This window comes from Nicotiana tomentosiformis, chromosome 1 (genome assembly GCF_000390325.3).
Source record: "Nicotiana tomentosiformis chromosome 1, ASM39032v3, whole genome shotgun sequence".
In the NCBI taxonomy this organism is placed as follows: Eukaryota; Viridiplantae; Streptophyta; class Magnoliopsida; order Solanales; family Solanaceae; genus Nicotiana; species Nicotiana tomentosiformis.
In genome coordinates, this window is record NC_090812.1 from 119,087,741 (window position 1) to 119,105,806 (window position 18,066).

General features: G+C 39.9%; 1 protein-coding gene across 1 annotated transcript; it reads right to left on the bottom strand.

Annotated features, from left to right (window-relative positions):
- Nucleotides 1-2,343: 2,343 nt before the first annotated feature.
- LOC104113709 (uncharacterized) lies at nt 2,344-4,802 on the bottom strand. The gene is made up of 3 exons (XM_070199945.1): nt 4,633-4,802; nt 3,376-4,497; nt 2,344-2,788 (listed from the first exon to the last, which is right to left on the bottom strand). The coding sequence occupies exons 1-3, from the start codon at nt 4,800-4,802 to the stop codon at nt 2,344-2,346; spliced, it is 1,737 nt and encodes a 578-aa protein (XP_070056046.1).
- Between the last annotated feature and the right edge of the window lie 13,264 nt (nt 4,803-18,066).

Consider the following 18,066-nt stretch of genomic DNA (forward strand, 5'->3'; position numbering starts at 1 on the left):
GCTCATATACTTCATCCACCGGATTCTCGGCCAAGTGATCGGCTAGGGCTTGGGCTTTCATCGCGGTCCGAGTCACATAGATGATGTCAAATTCTTTGAGTAAAATCTGCCACTTTGCCAACCTCCCTGTGGGCATAGGCTTCTGAAAGATATACCTTAGAGGATCCATGCGAGAAATGAGGTAAGTAGTGTAGGATGACAGATAATGCTTCAACTTTTGTGCCACCAAAGTCAGGGCGCAACATGTCCTTTCAAGAAGAGTATACTTAACCTCATAAGGAGTGAACTTCTTGCTGAGATAATAAATGGCTTGCTCTTTCTTGCCCGTGATGTCGTGTTGACCCAACACACAACCAAAAGAATTATCCATGACCGTCAAATAGAGGATTAAAGGTCTCCCAGGTTCTGGCGGGACCAACACAGGGGGGTTTAGCAGGTAATTCTTGATCTTATCAAATGCTTCCTGACACTCATCAGTCCACTTAACCGCAGCATTCTTCTTCAGCAACTTAAAGATGGGCTCGCAAGTTGTCGTGAGTTGAGCAATAAACCTGCTGATGTAGTTTAACCTCCCGAGCAGTCTCATCACCTCAGTTTTATTCTTTGGTGGTGGTAATTCTTGGATGGCCTTGATCTTTGATGGGTCCAACTCGATACCGCGTCGACTAACTATGAATCCCAACAGTTTTCCCGACGGGACACCAAATGCACATTTCGCCAGATTGATCTTGAGGTTGTACCTGCGGAGCCTTTGGAAAAACTTTCTCAAATCCCCAACATGGTCGGACTACCTTTTTGACTTTATAATCACATCATCTAAATAAACCTCAATTTCCTTGTGTATCATGTCATGAAATATGGTAGTCATTGCCCTCATGTAAGTTGCCCCAACATTCTTTAAACCGAATGGCATTACCCGGTAGCAATACGTCTCCCATGGTGTGATGAATGCTGTCTTTTCCACGTCTTCCTCGTCCATCAGGATCTGATGATATCCTGCATAACAATCCATGAAAGACCCGATCTCATGCTTGGCACAATTATCAATCAGAATGTGGATGTTCGGCAATGGAAAGTTATCCTTTGGACTTGCCTTGTTGAGATCACGATAATCAACACACACCCTCATCTTACCATCCTTCTTTGGTACTGGCACCACATTAGCTAACCAAGTGGGATACTGAGTGACCCGAATGACTTTTGCCCCCAGTTGCTTTGTGATTTCTTCTTTAATCTTCACACTCATGTCAGTCTTGAACTTTCTTAACTTTTGCTTGACGGGAGGGAATGTAGGGTCAGTTGGAAATTTATGAGCTACCAAATCAGTGCTCAAACCCGGCATGTTGTCATACGACCATGCAAAGACATCTTTGTATGCAAACAGTGTTTTGATTATTTCTTCCTTGATTTATGATTCCAAATGCACACTTATCTTGGTTTCCCTGACATTATTTTGATCTCCTAAATTGATTGCTTTGGTTTCATTCAAATTAGGCTTGGGTTTTTCTTCGAAGTGTTTTAGTTCTCTACTGACTTCCTCAAATGCCGCTTCTTCATCATATTCTGTTTCATCATCACCCTCTACTTCTTGGATTGTTATTTCAGAATTAGATTGGCTTCTAAGATTTGGCTGAAAATTCTTCATGCATGTCATGTCATTGAAACCAGCGTAAAAAGAACTGTACAGAGAGAAAAAGCAAAAGAAACAAAAATGAAACGCTATCAGGACTAAAGGAAAACAGGAAATTATATTTCATTGAAAATAAGAGGATAGAAGGGTTTGTACATCGAAACAAGCAAAAACTAAGAAAAATCTGGATTACAACCCTGGAATAACCCATATAACAGAAAGGAAAACAAAGCAAACTACCAAAACTCCTTCCGGATGGGGAGAGGAGTAACTTTCCAATTGCTAAGCTTCACATTTGGCCCAACAAGCTGCACATCGGCATTACTGGAACCTTCCCCGATTTAGACCATATTAACCTCATCAAACAGACTCTGGAACCTCTTGATCAGCTCTTCATCAAAGTCGACCACAGGTTTTGAGACCGCTGATATTGGGCGTTTGGCGACCCCTGACTTGACGAAAGACTTGGAGATATGTGGAAAAGGTTTAGGGAGTGACCATGCCTTTCCTTTCAAACTTTTAGCCTTTTTCACGTCCTTCCCTGTGAGTGTGAATCCCAAACCAAATGTACCAAAACTTTCACGTGGACACACCGGATGCGCAGTACCCTGTAGAGATGAACCCAGACCTTTACCCGACAGAAAACCATTCTTCAACATTTCATTTGCTACCATGACGGACGCGGATGGTATCTTCGGACCTGGAATGCATTCTCATTCAGGAATTTTCTCGACAAACACTGTTTCGAACATTTGGTAAACCCAAGGCCCTTTATCATCTTCAACTTCAGTAAATGGAACGATTGTGTCATTATAAGTAGATAAGCTCTCATCACCGTGCACAACTATTTTCTGCCTCTCCCATTCGAACTTTACCATTTGATGCAGAGAAGACGGGATTGCCTTGGCAGCATGTATCCAAGGCCTGCCCAACAACAAGTTATAGGAGACAGCCATATCTAGCACTTGAAACTCCATAGTGAACTCAACTGGCCCTATTGACAATTTGAGCATTATATCACCGACAAAATCTTTCCCTCCTCCATCGAAGCCTCGAACACATACATTATTAATGTGGATCCTTTCAGTGCCAATCTTCAACTTTTGCAAAGTGGACAAAGGGCAAATATTTGCACTAGAACCGTTATCCACCAGTACCCTTGAGACAGTAGAATCCTCGCACTTCACTGTGAGATAAAGAGCTCGATTGTGTTCTGTACCCTCTATAGGGAGTTCATCATCTGAGAAAGTGATCCTGTTTGATTCGAAAATCTTGTTAGCAATCTTTTCCAAGTGGTTCACCGTGATCTTATCAGGAACATGAGCCTCGTTCAAAATCTTCATCAGGGCTTTGCGGTGTTCATCTGAATGTATCAGCAAAGACAAAAGAGAGATCTGAGCTGGTGTTTTTCTCAACTGTTCTACAATGGAATAGTCTTGCATTTTCATCTTTTTCAGGAATTCTTCAGCCTCTTCTTCGGTGACCGGCTTTTTTACTGGGATGTGGCCGTCCTTGAATGGCTTGGCTTTACTCAGTTCTTCTGGGGTAAAACATCTCCCAGAACGAGTCAGCCCTCCGGTTTCATTGACTTCTTCCTCTACTTCTTTCCCTTTGTATGTTACTATCACCTGTTTGTAACTCCATGGGACGACCTTTGTGTCAACCCTTGGTAACTGGGTCACTGGTTTAAAAATAACGGGGGTAACACGAGCCCCTTCCACGATTATGACAAGCTTGCCCGGGACCCTGGCACGACCACTTTTTGCTTTTCCTGGTTCGCTTCAACATCAATCGGAGGCCCTTTCACAACCAATACAGATGGCTTCACGGTGAGCGCGCTGGGCTTCTCCGACACCCCTTTAACTGTCAAGGGCATTGCTTTTGCAGAATCTAGAGCTTTGATTGGATTACTTTCGCTAGCCCGGATCATCATGACAGACTTGGAAGAGTTTTTGGGCTCCCCATCCTTATGAACTATCTCGATCATATGTGTCTCTGCATGGGCCGGCAAAGGATTTTGGTTGATATTTGGCGCTTCCGGGCTCTGGAACACAATTTTATTTGTATCAATAAGCTCTTGAATTGCCCTCTTCAAATGCCAGCACTTCTCCGTGTCGTGCCCCGGGGCATCAGAACAATATGCGCATCTGAGGGAATAATCGAGGTTTCTTGGAGGCGGGTTTGGTACCTTTGGCTCAATCGGCCTCAAAACGTCCAACTGCCTCAACCTCTGAAACAAATTGGTATAGGACTCTCCGAGAGGGGTGAAGGTTTCTTTCCGTTGCTGCCTCTCTTTTCTGTAATCTGGCCTTGGTCGAAAACTTGGACCGGTAGGGTTTTGGTATGGTTGTGGGGGTGTATAAGGATTTTGTGGAGTTGGAGCATGCCATTGCGGGTAAGGAGGGGGTTGAGCATATGACTGTGCGTGGTGAACATGGTATTGGGATAGCCCGACAGAATATCGAGGGTCTTGTGGTGGGAGATAATGCTGAGATGGATTATATGGAGCTTGGGTGTAGGCTTGGGGTTGGGGTCGAGTTTGGGTGTACTGGTGAGGTGGACCCCTTGGGCCACGCCACGATCCAGAGACAAACATAGCGATATCTTCTTTCTTCTTTTTGCCTAACAGGCTTCCGGTGCCATTTTGAATTGCCTGTGTGGTTGCTTTTATGGCAGAGTAGCTCATGATCTTGCTTGACTTGAGTCCCTCTTCCACTATTCCTCCCATTTTTACCACATCGTTAAAGGACTTACCTATGGCTGAGATCAAATGGCCAAAGTAAGTGGGCTCTAGGGCTTGAAGAAAGTACTCGACCATCTCATCTTCCTCCATTGGAGGGTAGACTCGTGCAGCTTGTTCTCTCCATCTGAAACCATATTCCCTAAAGCTTTCATTGGGCCTCTTCTCTACCTTGGTCAAAGATAGGCGATCCGGGACAATGTCTATATTGTACTGAAAGTGCCGAGCAAAGGCCTGAGCCAAGTCATCCCATGTGTACCACCTGCTAGTGTCTTGACGGGTGTACCATTCTAAAGCCGCCCCACTCAGACTCTGACTGAAATACTCCATTAATAATTCGTCTTTCCCACCAGCGCCTCTCATATTGCTGCAAAAGCCTCTCAAATGGGCCATGAGATCTCTATGTCCATCGTACGGGTCAAACTTAGGCATCTTGAACCCAACGGGCAGTTGGACATCCGGAAATAAGCATAAATCCTTGTAAGACACACTTACTTGGCTTCATATCCCTTGCATGTTCTTCAAAGATTGCTCTAGACTCTTCACTTTCCTGAATATCTCGTCCTGCTCCACGTTCTGAGGTGGTTTCTCAGTTTCGATGGGAGGTTCAAAGTGAGGGGCGTGGGAATAAGGATCCGCGACTTTGAAAGTTGGTTCCGGAACATAATATTGGGTATCTGGAGCTTGGAACGCGGGTTCACTAGAAGATCTGTGAAGGGTAGCTCGTGGAGGGGCTACGAAAACAGGGGCGGATGTCGGAGCAGGGTATGCGGTTGTTTTGGCTGGTGGAGCATGAAAAGTTTGGGACGAGGTGCCAGGGCAGTGGTGATAAGGGGTAAAGCCTGGTGCGTGCTGAGGGGACAGATCAATGGTAGTGGGATCCTGGGCTTGTGATAGTGGTGGGATGAAAGCGGAATTTTCTGTGTAGTTAGCGGGGAATGAAGGTGGAGGATGCCCCCTGATCCAGGCCTGATACATTTCTGCCATTTGATGCTTCAACCTGTAGACCTCCTCTTTCAATTCAGACTCCGATTCTACGATCTCCCTTGGCGGGTCAACAACACCCGTATCCGATTCTTTGCTAGTCATGACTGCCTTGCACTTTGATCTGGTGTTATAGGGGTGACTTGCCAGGATACCAACAAACTAACCACCTAAAATATAACCTGTCTTTATGCACACACAATAACTTGGTCAGTTTTAAAGTGATTCAACAGATAGGGAATCGCATATTGGGGATGCAATGCACCTGAGCAGTTAAATATTTCTAAATGCTTTGCGACGACTCATGTGTTTCATCCCGGTTTTTCCAAATTCTCAAATCCTGACTTTTCCTTTTGCTGTGTTTCGCTCTTTTAATTCTTATTCTTTCCTCCTTTAGTTTGGCCCCTCTTTTCTTTCTTTCCTCATTTTCTCTCTTTTTTCTGTTTTATTTTAATATTATGATCAAATCCTATGGGGATTGCCTACGTATCATGACGCCGCATGAATTAGATCATTACGTAGTTCAGAGAAATAGATACAAAATAATTTATTTCATTAATAAAAGACATCTTTTTGGATTTTCTATTACAAGGACTAAAAGTAGCGATGACTACAAAAGGAAAAATCTACAGACTCGAAATAAAGTAATAGACAATCTTGACAAAGACGAACAAGACTCGGAGAAAATAAAAATACAGACTACTAAAGGAAATAAAAAATACATAAGAGCCTCCACTGGTACTCCGGAGGCTTGCGGGACATCAACCGGTCTCCGCACGGGCCTGCGGGCAATATCTTCTTGAAGGCGGTCTAGGTCAACCATCGCCTGTCGGACAAATGTCATTACAGAAGCAAAAAACATAGACTTGGTCATGTCTTCACAGTCATGGCATTTCATTACAACATAATCAGCTATCTCTTTAATCCTCATTCTGATGACACCCTTTTCTTGAAGCACACGTCCAATCTGCTGGGCCCGAGGCTCTAACACTTGTGTATCTGTGTTGTTTTGGTCTTGTAACTGCTTCAGGATTTCTTGTAATTGGTAAATCAGTGCATAGCAATGCTCTCTTTCTGTATTGAAATCCTTTGTTTGCTTGACCATTTCATTTTCCAGGGCAACCAGCTTTTTCTGTAAAATTACTACTTCTTTGTCATATTTCTGCTTCAACTGGTGGGCTAATCTAGCGTGTTCTTCCGCACCTTTGGCCAGCTTTGCTTGAGCATTGAATGAGTCCCTTTCGGCCTTTGTCAAGTCAAAACCATAATCATGCACTGTCCGCCTCAGGTTGGTTATAATTTTCTCATCTCTCTTACTTCTTACTGATGTCTCGGCGGCTATTTTCATTCTCTGGATTTGGGCTCGAAGGGCTTCATTTTCCTTGGCCAACCTCTTCTTTTCCCCTTCATCTTCAGCTGCCTGCAAACTACTATTAAATTTGATTTTTTCAATTTGTTCTTCTAGCTTGTTTATAGTAGTTCGGTATTCCTTTTCTTTAGCCAACCAAACCTATTGCTCTTGTGCTCCATCGGTGAATTGTTGGACATGGGGCCTTTTGACGGGCTGTTCTGGCTCTTGACCGACCCAACTTCTTTTCCTGTACCACGTGGCGTAGTTGGATCCTACTTCACCTATGGACAAATCTCGTACTTGAGTATGTGGTTCCAGGAACCTGCATTGGTGCCAAATCTGGCGAACCCTTTCTTCTGGAAACGTGGCTTTCGGGCATATTTCAATAACCTGTGGACTCAAATCTTCGTCATAGGGGATTGTTTGGTATCTGCCCAACTGGCGTAGGACCCGATGTGGGGCATATGGCTGAATACTCCGAAGACCCATTAATAAAAGAAAGCACACTCCGGCGGACATGTAGATAACTTCGTCGACCGAGAGCCAACCGAAAGTCCACTCAATTCGATTTGCGTTTAAAGAACCCAAATACGTGAACCATGCCTCAGTACCTTCTGGCAACTCATGGCCGTTTACTCGATTTTCATATTGTTTGATGCAATTGAGTCCGGTCAGTCCGTAGTTCATGTAACCTGGGCGATGGCGAAGATGTTCTACCAACCATATTTGTAAAAGCAAGTTGCAACCCTTGAAAAACTTTGTCCCGGCTCGACAAGCGGTTAAAGCTCGATAAATTTCTGTGAGAATCATTGGTATGATAGTGCCATTGGCCTTTTTGACCATAAAGTCGGCCAATCCTGCGAGCCCCAATTCTATATGTCCGTCACTTCTTGGGCATATCAGAGTACCTAAAAATGCCACCACAAAGGCCAGACCCCTACGTTCTTCCCATTTGTCTTTATTCCCCTGATGATTCAAACCAGTGTCCGCAGCCTCAAATCCATGGGGGTCTCCATACCGGCTGTATAAGAAACGGAATGTGCAGAATCCTCCGGCTAAATTTTCATCTTTAACCTGCCGGCTGATATTGAGGAGGTCCAAAAACTTATGAGGGGTTACAGTTCTTGGTGCTACTGGATATTGATGCCTTAACTTCCCTTCGAAACCAACATAACCTGCTACCTCCTCTAGTGTAGGGGTCAACTCGAAATCAGATAAGTGGAAAACATTGTGTGTCGGGTCCCAAAACGGTATCAAAGCTTCGATTATATCAACCCTTGGTTTAATTTCCAGAAGACCAGTGAGCCCACCTAAAGCCTTTGTCACAGAATGCTTACTGACCTCCCCCAGGTCGTTCCACCACATTTGGAGTCCTAGCGGAATCTCGTCTACGACTCGCAAAGGTATATTTTCAACAGTGCTCATCCTGCACATTTTAAAGGCGGCTGGTGAAAAATAAATGACTTTTTATATATGTTTTTATTTTATTTTTGACCCCAACAGAAAGATTATTTTTTTGCAAAAGATAAAATTCAAACAACTCAAAGCCACCTTTGCAAAAACGGCCCTTCAACCCTTCAAAAAGAATAATAAAAAAAAAATTAAAAAGTTGTGCTTGTTACGTGGCCAGAATTAAGAAAAGAGCCATAGGTGGCCATTTTTGGTATTTTTGCAAAAACGGGGCCGGACCCAATGAGGGTTGCCTACGTATCTCACATCCGGTGAGAATCAAACCCGCGTAGTTCGATCAATTTTGATGCACAGAAAGATATGATTTGTTTTGAAAAGATTTTCCCCTTTTTTTGTTTGTTTTTTTTTGAAACTTTGGCAGAGTAACGGGATTTTTTTGAATATCAGGATTATCGAAACCGGGCATTTTCTATCCTACCTCACTCTTTGGTTTTTCTCTTCCATTGTGTTTTTTTTTAAAAAAAATTTTAATTCAAGAAGCCGGTCAACATACAAGCCGAGCAAATTAATGCACAAGTAGCACGTAAAGAATGCATCAGGATGGTCTTTTAATTTTCGGGTGCCCCTATCCTAGACGGACCCAACCCCTGTGTTGAGTTCCCTAAGTCGAATGCACATGATGCAAGCAAATGTACCTACTAGGGATCCGGCATGAGGCTGTGTTATTCTAAGTTTAAATCCTGGGTGTATTGTTCTAGACCTGGCTTACCCGAGCGAACAACTCGAGCCGAGGAGGGGCAGCGTACCGGGAATACAGAAGCTTCACCGGCTTTGCAACTTGTCCGAACCTCGTTCTAAAATTAGGATATGACTCTAACAGAAAAGAAGCCACGCGAAGCGCACGCTCCCCAGAAGATTTAGAAGACTCAGAGAGAAGAAGGGTTTCGTAGGAGTTTATATACAGTTCACATAATATCAAAGCGGTAAAAATTGGCATTTAGCATATTAGGCTCAAACACGTAAAAATCATATAATAAACAAAACCAAGTACAACAATTATTCTAAGCTCGAATTTTGAACCCTGAACCAGAGATTCTGGGTTCGATACCCAGCAGAGTCGCCAGAGCTGTCACACCTCCTTTTTCCTGAGGTCACACCTCCTTTTTTTCCCGAGGGGGAGGATAGGGGAGTTTTTCCAATTAAAGTGACATTAATCGAAATGGGATTATTATTTATTTCAGAGTCGCCACTTGGAATAATTTATGGTGTCCCAAGTCACCGATGTATTTTAAATCCCAAATCGAGGAAATTGACTCTATTTTTATGGTCCGCGAACACAGAAGACCGGGTAAGGAATTTTGTTAACCCGGGAGAAGGTGTGAGGCACTCTCAAGTTCTGTGGTTTTAGCACGGTCGCTTAACAATTAATACTTGGCCTAATTATCTGATTTATTACATATTTAAAGCCTATTGTGAATTTTTACTTTTTAACTGCTTTTAATTATTTATGGAATTATTTCTGGAACAAGTCACGATATCGTGCACTTGTCGTTTTGGCACATATCGCAAACCGCGCCACATGAAATACACCCGCGATTTACGACATGTTTATTTTTATTATTGTTTGAAGTTGTGGTCGAGTCACGTAAAACGCACACTCGAATTGGGTTACGTATCATAACTATGCCACGAGAACCGTATCCATAGTCACGATAATTTTATTGATCAATGCCTAAGGTAAGCTATGGGGTTTGAGTTAATTAAGTCTTGCTAAATTGGGGGTCATTGGTAAGGTCCAGAGGTATGGAGCTTTGTGTTGCCCAATTCAACATTCCACCTTATACTAAGCAAAATACCAAAATCTATACACCCGTAACCCAACAAAACATTAAGACTTTAATCACGTTCACAAAGATATGAATCAAAATAGGATAGGCTGCCAGATTGAATGCATAAAATCATGTTGTTTTTACTATTACTTGTTACAAAATGATCACAAGAGGGTATTTTGAATTTTGAACCCCAAATCAACAATGACATAATTCCCAGCCTAAACATAGCAGAATAACACAAATACAGGTCGGGGCACTACCAAACCCAATACATGTAAGATGACGGTTTTAATAGGCTTCTGCAAAGTCTAATTTTTAGAGAGTCAACATTAGTGACATTATAATTTAGTTTTGGTCTGTAATTAATTACAACTGACTGAAATGCTAAAAGAAATTGCTCATCATCTAGAAAACAAATGCAACAATTAAACTTTCCTAGATTTGAAGTATAGAAATCAATATTTCTTAACCGCATTGCTTCATTTGCCAAATTAGTTTGTCGTTCAAGGTGTTAGAATCGCAGTATTCTCACTACTTGGAACCTACTTCACATTAAAGCATGTTCAAGGAAAGACGACAGAATCATAAACTGAATTCAATATAAACTCATGTAATACTAACAAACAAGTCAAGTGAACTCAGAAATCAATAAACCAAATGACATATTCAGGATCCAAATCAGAAAATCTGAGTATATGAAATGGGGGGGGGGGGATCTGTTCTCTATGGAGAAATTAGCCACTTAAGAGAGATAATCATACGACTCACCATACGATAGCTGAAAATAATGAGCTAAACATGAAACATATTCAACGTGGTATTGAACAAGATCTGAGGTAACTCAGAAACTGAACTCAGTCGTATCCAAGCAAGTAGAATCAAAACAAAAATGACGCAAACTTTGGTGAGGAAACATAACAGGAAGAGGGATGAACCTTCATATAAAGAATAAAGTCATTTTTGGACATTAGTGATGGCCATTTTACAGTAATAACCCATTCTAACTTGGTCGTTCTTCCCATTCCATTTCTGCCAGTGCTGTAGGTATTAACCCTTTACTATAGCCCATTAATCACTCTCACTATCCCAATATATCAAGCTGATAATGAAAAATCAGAGATCAAATACATTCATCCAAATTATGGACCAACTTCTCACAGTAAACCATGGAGGCGGAGGAGATAAACAAGCATATAACTTAAATTACCCATTATGATATGCTAGTTCAGAAATAAACAGCATAAACATGTCGATAAAAGAAATCAAAATCTACGGCATGACTGTTGAAAATAAACTCATCCATTCAAAGTTCAAAAATATTCAAGACACCATCATATACGCCAAGATATAGAAATAAGAGAAATTAAGCAAGTAATGCCAACATTCATGACACAGAATTTACAGAACGGAAGAATAATAGAGTTTAAAATGTGACCTCTTAAATGATAAGCAGAATTACAATGAAGAAAATGACGTCCAAATAAGGATTTCAGCAAAAAAAAACCTCCTCGAGCAGCGGCGAACTCAACAACTTCTCAATCGAACTCCAGTTTTCAACCCAAAATCCAGATTGAAAAGAAGAGACGGAATATATATATATTTTTTCGAATATTTAGATAGTAATTGAAATAAAATGGAACAAAAGAACACTGAACATGTTTTTCTCTTTTTTTTTTGTTTTTTCTTGTTCTGAAACTAAACCAGAAAATCAAAATGAATATCAACCACCGAGAAGAAAAAGAACGCTTTTTAGAACCCTAGCCTTCCTTTTTGATTTTTTTTCTCTGAAATTTTTGTTCCCCCAAAAAAAATCTCTCCCCTTCAAGAAGTCTCTTAACCTCCCTTTTTATACCCAAAATCGAAATTTTCATACCTTTTCTCCAAGTCATGCCCCAAAATTTCTTTTTTCCATTCGAAAATCCGCAAAAATTCGATTCCCTTTCTTTGTGAACCAAATCGGACAAATGGAGGTCTAGGATCTTGAATCCCTCAGATCCTACGACCACCATTCATCCGAAATCGTTCTAAATACCAAGAGCGCGTGAAGCCTAAGGGAGAAAGGAATCTTTTCTGTCAGAGGTCGTTACAGGACGGGTGACGTGGAGGAGGGAGGGTGAAGGAATCACGTGCATGAGTTGGAGGGGGGTGAACTCGCTTGAGTTCAAGCGAGTTCGGCGGAGGAAGAGAAAGGGGGGCGCCGCTTGGGCTCTGGAATTAGGTTTAGGGTTCTGGGGGAGGGAACGTATAATGGGCCTTTTATATGGGGCGTGAGAGTGGACTGCGTCCGTTGGATGGGGACGGATTGAAGGGTCGAGATCAATTCAGCCAAAATGACATCGTTCGCATTAATCGCGAGACTGGACCGGGTGAGGGGGTTGGGCTTGGCGGATTTGGGGTGATTGTTTGGGCCAGAAATTGTTTTGGCCCAAATTCGAGACCAAAATAGAATTTTCTTTCTTTTCTTTTCTTTTTCTTGATTTTAAATCCTAATAAAATTAATTAAAACCTAACTTAAGTCCTAAATCAATCTAATTTGTAGAAATAAACCTAGTTATCTATTTTACCATAATTAATTAATTTAGACTAATGAAGGAAGAATTACTAATTTATAATTTAAAGCTAAAATGTAAAAATGACCCATATATATATTTTTTTGATTTTTATTTAATAATGCAATTAACTCATGCAATTAAATCCTAAATGCAACTAGACCTAAAATGTTATGCACGAAATACTTTAGACATTTTGGTATTTTTCTTATGATTTTAGAATGTTAAATATGCAACTAAATGCAAGCAACTTTTAACCAAAATTCTATAAAAACTAAAAACAATTAAGAAAAAAATCTATTTGTGAATTTCTATAGGAATATTTTAGTCTGGCAAAAATCACGTGCTCACAGGGCTTGTTTATCATTTTCTGCAGGGACATCTTTTTTCTGAGATTCACATTATAACAAAAATATTATTCCCTCTACAAGAAAGAGTGATCATTCTAGTTTCTTAGATTGATTCTATTTTGTTAAATCCTAAGATTCACTGTTCGTGATTGCCTTGTCTAGATTACAGTTTCTCCAATCTACATTCACATATTTATTTTTCCTTGCATTTTGTATTAAGTTGTACCGCATATCTTCGGAACTGCGTATAAATTCAACTCTATCTATTTTTCGGGTAAACAGTTTGGTGCCTACCGTGGGGCCGAGGATAACAGTGGTCACTTATTTCCGAAAACATCTTCAATTCAGGCTCGGCTACGAATAGCCACCGACCGAATGGCTTCACCAACCAATTACGAAGCTGGCCTTCAAGATGAAACCAACAACTCGGCACTACCCGAGATTCGAGCCGAAATACCACTGGATGTCAATTCACAAATTGCTTTGGAAGCGAACTAGCATTCCGAACCGGAAAGAAGCATTCAGGGCGGAGCTCGATCCGTAGCCCAAAACACCCAAAACCCAGAGGAGATCGGGGCCAGCTTACGCATGATCTTTACAAGCCTAGTAATTAGCGATAGCTCAGCTACAGAGCCAAACTCGCGCACAAAGCAGGCCGGTTTCCAATCCACTTCGAGAAGTCACTCCCAGAACAGAGCCTGCCATAGTAAAATCTAACGAGCAGGAATCGGGGACTACTCCCGGAATTACTAAATTGCTCGAGGAACTCACAAAACGAGTTAAAGCCAACGACAAGAGGGTGGAAACGTATAATGCCAGGGTCCATCAAATCCCGGGAGCTCCACCAATGATAAAAGGGCTTGATTCAAAAATTTCATACAAAAGCCTTTTTCGTCGAATGCGGCACCGAAGCCAATCCCCAAAAAATTTCGTATGCCCGAAATTTCCAAATATAACGGTACCACCGATCCTAACGAACATGTCATCTCTTACACATGTGCCATAAAAGGCAACGATTTGGAAGACGATGAGATCGAATCCGTGCTATTGAAAATGTTCGGGGAGACCCTCTCGAAAGGAGCTATGATTTGGTACCACAATTTACCACCGAACTCCATCAATTCTTTTGCCATGTTAGCAGATTTGTTCGTAAAAGCGCATGCTGGTTCCATAAAGGTTGCAACGAAAAAATCATACCTCTTCAAAGTAAAGCAAAGGCAGGGAGAAATGCTGAGGGAATTCGTATCCCGATTGCAAATGGAACGCATGGAATTACCCCCGGTCACCGATGACTGGGCCGTACAAGCTTTCACCCAAGGGTTGAACGAGCTAAGTTCGACAGCATCGCATCGGCTGAAACAAAGTTTGATCGAGTATCCAGCAGCAACTTGGGCAGATGTGCACAACCGATATCAATCAAAAATTAGGGTCGAGGATGATCAGTCGGGGGCCCCGTACGGACCTGTTCATCAGAACAAGACAGTTATTAATCAAAAATAGATCGACAGAGAGCAAAGGTCAAACAGAGACCGATATCGACCGTATGTCGCCAATCGAGTGAACAATGGTTCAACACGCAACGCAGTTCGGAATAGTCAAAGAATTGATCGGGGACAAAATTCTCGGGGGCTTATGAGTAAGAGCGGCTTCGATAAATACGCCAAACCTATAGAAGCACCTCGATTATCAGAATATAACTTCAGCGTTGGTGCATCCGCTCTCGTGTCGGCCATCGGACGCATCGAATACACTAAATGGCCTCGACCAATGCAGACCGATCCTGCCCGAAGAATTCCCAATCAAACGTGCGAATATCACGGTACCCATGGCCACAGAATGGAAGATTGCAAGCAACTAAGAGAGGAAATAGCTCGCCTATTTAACAAGGGACATCTTTTTTCTGAGATTCACATTATAACAAAAATATTATTCCCTCTACAAGAAAGAGTAATCATTCTAGTTTCTTAGATTGATTCTATTTTGTTAAATCCTAAGACTCACTGTTCGTGATTGCCTTGTCTAGATTACAGTTTCTCCAATCTACATTCACATATTTATTTATCCTTGTATTTTGTATTAAGTTGTACCGCATATCTTCGGAACTGCGTATAAATTCAACTCTATCCATTTTTCGGATAAACAGTCTGTGAAAACGATATAAAATAATATTTCATCGGTCTAGTTTTATGTGACAACTAAGGTCGTAATTTAATTTTTTATATTATATTAGTAGCAATGGAGTTCTATAGAATTTAATTTGAGAGAGAAGATATGTGGAGTACTCTTAGGGTTCGTTTGGCTTTAAACAAGTTATGCTGAGATTAGTTATCCTAGTATAATTTCTTATTGAATGTTTGATATGTTATATTAATCCTATGATTGTCAATTTTACTACCACAACTAGAAAATTGTCAAAAAACGTCCAGAGCATACCGACCGAAATTGGTCGGAAAGTAATATCGACCGAAATCGGTCGGAAACGAAATAAATTGGTCGAAAAAATCAAATAACAAATTGTAAATAAAAATACCGACCGCAATCGGTCGAAAAATGTGGTCCCACAAATAAGAAAGTTTACTTTATCTGATACAGTTGAAATTTTGGAGCGACTGCAGTCGAAAAATGGTCAATCTTTGACCAAAGCCTCATCAGACTTGCATACTATCTATAAAAGAAATGATTAATTAAAAAATATTATTGAATTCCGACCGTAGTTGGTCGAATATTTTAATTTATTTTTTTCCGCCATGCGTCAATTGAATTTTTTGATAATAAAAAATTATTTTTAATATAATTATAAAAATACCGACCGAAGTCGGTCGAAAATTTTAATTTATTTTTTTTCGCCCTGTGTCAATTATTTTTTATAATAAAAAAATATTTTTCATATAATTATAAAAATACTGACCGAAATCGGTCGGTATTAGTAGTCCAAATGATCAAACACATATAGATTATTGTTACTTACAATCTATATATATATATATATATATATATATATATATATATATATATATATATATATAACATCCTAAATTGTATATATATTTATATACATACATATATATATAACATCCTAAATTGTATATATATATATATACACACACATACACACACACATGCAGAGTACACATACACATATACATGTGTGTGTGTGTGTGTGTATATATATATATATTCTCCAATTGTGTAATTTGACCGAGTATATATTGTTGTTGCTACAACTTAAGTTTTAATATAGCACTACATCTTATAGCAATATACATTTTATTTTTAAATAAGTCACCGACTGAAATCGGTCGGTATTAGTGGTCAAAATGGTCAAACACTTATAGATTATTGTTACTTACAATCTGCGTATATATATAACATCCTAAATTTTATATATATTTATATACATACACATACACATACACACACACACATGCACGCACGCACGCACGCACGCACGCACGCGCGCGCGCGCGCGCGCGCGCACACACACACACACACACATATATATATATATATATATATATATATATATATATATATATATATATATATATATTAATTTAGGATGTTAAATCAATTAAATATTATGTACATATATGTATATATACATACACACATAGGATATAGTGTCCATATAAAAGTAATTAAAAAAAAACACATATATCAATTAAATATTAAATATTATTTATTTAAAAGCTATTTATATAAATTGACTAAAACCGACCAACTTCGGTCGGTATTTCCATTAAATTAATTTTTTTAAAATAAAATTAAAATACTGACTGATTTCGGTCCGAAATGTGTGGTCAAATGGTCAAACATTAACTTAAATATACCGACCGCAGTTTCCGACCGAAGTCGGTCGAAAAATCTTAATTTAGGGTGCCAACAGATGGGTTTCTTCCCCATTTTTCTCTTTTCTCTTTCTCTCACTCTTTCTTCCATATCCGTGAACCCTTCCCAAATCCCACCCAAATCAACTCATCACTCCCATCTCACCCAAAATCAAATCCCCTCACTTCGTCCCTCCCTGTTCTCGGTTGGTCCCACCCCTGCCGCGCCACCACTGCTCCTCTGCCACCACTGTCGCGCCACTCCCAAAATGATACCCCTCTCCTCTCTTTGAAGGGTAGTTATCTACATTTGTTAATTTTAGTTATTTAAAATCTTTCAATTGTATAAACTAAGGTTTAGATTTAGGCTTTACAAAATCATGATTTAGGGCTTATTAAACTATGATTTAGGGCATATCAAATTATGATTTAGGGTTTATTAATTATGATTAATAGTAAGTGAGTTAGTCTAATTGAATGACTTAACTAATTCAATATTCTAGTAAGTAAATGTTGTACTTTGTAACTAAAGTTTATTATGTAACTTAATTCTATATTTGTTCTTTATGTAGATGAAATATCGTAGTTGGATATATAATATTAAATTATGATTTAGGGTTTATTAATTATGATTAATAGTTAGTGAGTTAGTCTAATTGAATGGCTTAACTAATTCAATATTCTAGTAAGTAAATGTTGTACTTTGTAACTAAAGTTTATTATGTAACTTAATTCTATAAATTAATTTGAATTATGATTAATATAACATGTAATATATTTGTTCTTTATGTAGATGGAATATCGTAGTTAGATGTATAATAGGAATTATCTTAATCGTCGATTTTTTAGGGAGGAATTTATAGAAGGGGTTAAGGAATTTATTAGGCATACAATGTCACTTGAACCGTTTCGGATTGGAGGGATGATTAGGTGTCCTTGTACGAAGTGTAAGTGTTTCAATTTTTTGGGTTCAAATGCTGTAAGAGACTTTCTTATTCCTTCTGTTCTGCTCGGAAGAAGAGCAAGAAGCCTTCATGGGTTATACCCCACATATGGGAGGAGCTGCTAAGGCAGTGGACTACTGAGAAATTCGAGAAGAAGAGTGAACAGGGAAAGAAGGCCCGAGCATCTGACAAGGGTGACTCCTTGCACTGTGTGGGTGCAAGGAGCATGAGGACTGCGAGGAGACTACTGGTAATTCCATAAAATATTTAATTTTATTTTTATCGAACTATAATTATATATTTTAATTAAGTTAACATGTTTTATTATATTCGTAGGAAAAAAAAGGGAGGAAGATGATTCATGATGAGTTTTACATGGAGACTCACATCAGGAAGAAGAAGGAACTGACAGATCCAACTAGATGGGTCGAGGACTTGGAAGAGACTAC